At 36.9% G+C, this 2,816-nt stretch overlaps 1 protein-coding gene across 1 annotated transcript; it reads left to right on the forward strand.

Annotated features, from left to right (window-relative positions):
* The first annotated feature begins 2,219 nt into the window (after window positions 1-2,219).
* On the forward strand, window positions 2,220-2,603 carry LOC143630300 (uncharacterized). The gene has a single exon (XM_077099357.1). The coding sequence runs from the start codon at window positions 2,220-2,222 to the stop codon at window positions 2,601-2,603; it is 384 nt and encodes a 127-aa protein (XP_076955472.1).
* The last annotated feature ends 213 nt before the right edge of the window (window positions 2,604-2,816 follow it).

Raw genomic sequence — 2,816 nt, forward strand, 5'->3', positions numbered from 1 at the left:
TTATAGGAGGTGCTCGGTCTATGACTCAAAACTACCTGGATTCTATGAAACTATGCAAATGGTTTGAATACCCTGGTTTTTTTATAACAGTAACGTTCAACCCAAAATGGCCCGAAGTTACAAGATTTCTTAAAGACACCACTCTTAACTCAGAGGAAAGGCCCGACATCTTGTGCAGGTTGTTTAAAATAATGCTTGACGCCCTGTTAAAATACCTGAAGGATAAAGCGGTCCTCAGCAAAGTACAAGCAGGTATGAATCCTTTACATATGTTTCTTTCATCGTATTTTCTAATATAAGAGTATTATAGTTTTGTAAAAATATATAACTGAATCCCGTTAATGTTTGTACTTATAAACAAAACTTTTCATGCAGTTGTTTATACAATCGAATTTCAAAAGCGTGGTTTGCCTCATGCTCATATGTGCTTATTTATGCATTCCGATCATAAGCTTCCCGATGTAGAACACATTGACCCTTTTATTTATGCGGAGATTCCTGATAAGAATGAGGACCTTGAATTACATTACCTTGTGAGTGAATTGATGATTCACGGTCCATGTGGTGCCCATAATCCGACCTGCTCATGCATGTTTAACAACAAATGTTCAAAACAATTTCCAAAGAACTTTCGCGAGGCAACATCTGTCGATTCACAAGGTTATCCCCAGTATAGAAGACGCGATTCTGGTCATTTTTTTCAAAAAGGAGACATTCAGTTAGATAACAGAAGTGTGGTCCCCTACAACAAGTAACTATTAAAACGATATCAAGCACACATTAATGTTGAATGGTGCAATCGGGCGTCATCTATAAAGTATTTGTTTGAATACATCAACAAAGGACCTGATCGAGCTACTGATTTTTTTCAAAAAACGACACACAAGAAAACGTGGAACAACCAGAGGTCGATGAGATCTAACAATTTTATGATTGTCGTTATTTATCTGCTTCTGAGGCAGCTTGGCGTATTTTCGGCTATGATGTCCTGTAATCTGTTACCCGCCTACCTTTCCATCTTCCTGGACAACATGTACTTTATGGTGCGGATGATGATCTTGATAATGTCTTGGAAAGTTGAGAGCGTCTCCCCTTCCATGTTTACTGGTTGAATGAAGTGCAACGAATGGTATGCTAGCGCGCGTAAATTGACTTATGTTGAATTACCTACTGAATTTGTTTGGCATGCTCAACTCCGTCGTTGGGAACGAATAAAATCGGGATTTTCCATAGGAAGAATTCATATCGTGTCTCCTGCAGCTGGGGAAGCATACTTCTTACGAATTCTTTTGAACTGAGTTAAAGGTCCACAATCGTTCGAAGACATCCGTACCATTAACGGTAGTCTTCAACCTTCGTTTAGAGACGCCTGCTACTCTCTTGGATTGTTAGAAGACGATCAAGAATACATCGAGGCAACTGAAGAGGCAAGTCATTCATCGTTGGGTCACGGAGTACGCACGTTGTTCGCTACAATTTTGTCAACTGACAGCCTTTCTAGACCAGAGCATGTCTGGATAAATACTTGGAAATGGCTTTCTGATGATATTCTCTACAACCAACGACGTCTTTTAAAGTCACCAGGTATCAATTTTTTGGAAGTCAGTCTTACAATCTTTATATCTATATATAGTCATTAATATTTGTAAATTATTTTTTATTCAATTTTAACAGAGTTATCGCTAACTGAAGATCAAATCAAGAACCTCACTTTATTTAAGATTGAAAAAATCTTGCTGCAAAACAACTCAAGCTTAAGAAAATATCAAACCATGCCTTTCCTCGATGCTGAGTATATATCTATTGCATCTAATAGTTTGATTCAAGAAGAGTTGTCATACGATCAAAACTTGCTAAAAGTAGAGTTCCAGACTTTATTTAATTCAATTACTAATGAGCAAAAAAATGTTTTTGATAATATAATCATGTCTGTTCAACAGAATAAAGGTGGTGTGTTCTTCGTATATGGTTATGGTGGAACAGGTAAAACGTACTTATGGAAGAGCTTATCAACTGCCATTAGATCAAAAGGCAAAATCGTTCTAATTGTTGCTTCAAGTGGAATTGCTTCGTTATTGTTAATCGGAGGTCGCACAGCACATTCCAGGTTTCATATTCCGATAAATCTTAATGAGGATTCTACTTGCTACATGGATCCAGGTACAGATGAAGCCTAATTATTAGAAAAAACCAAATTAATAATTCGGGACGAAGCTCCAATGCACCACAAACATGGCTTTCAAGCTCTTGACAGGTCTTTAAAAGACGTTTTATCTTCTAATTTGCTATTTGGAGGCAAAGTTGTTGTATTTGGAGGAGACTTTCGACAAATTCTACCTGTAGTTCAAAAGGGCACTAGACAAGACATCGTAAACGCCTCTTTATGTTCTTCTTACATTTGGAGTGAATGCAATGTCCTGAGATTAACAAAAATTCTAAGGTTAACTATGGGTACGCCGTCATCTGATGTTGGGGAAACCAGATTATTTGCTAAATGGATTTTAGATATAGGTGAAGGTAATATTGGCGGTCCTAATGATGGTGTTGCAACGATAGATATACCTGACGATCTACTTATAAAAGATTCAGTTGACCCTATATAAAATTTTTTTGACTTTGTTTATCCTGATATTCTACGAAATTACGAGAACCAACATTACTTTCAGTATAGAGCAATACTTGCACCAACAAACGAAATTGTTGATGAGATTAATGATAGTTTGCTCAAGTTCTTTCCAGGTGATGAAGTCGAGTACTTAAGTTCAGATACCATATGCAGTTCAGAATATATCAATGACACTGTTGATACAACTTTA

The sequence above is a fragment of the Bidens hawaiensis genome, unplaced genomic scaffold, assembly GCF_021521415.1.
Source record: "Bidens hawaiensis isolate Kalapana, Puna unplaced genomic scaffold, B.hawaiensis_p1.1 tig00005637_1, whole genome shotgun sequence".
NCBI lineage: Eukaryota > Viridiplantae > Streptophyta > Magnoliopsida > Asterales > Asteraceae > Bidens > Bidens hawaiensis.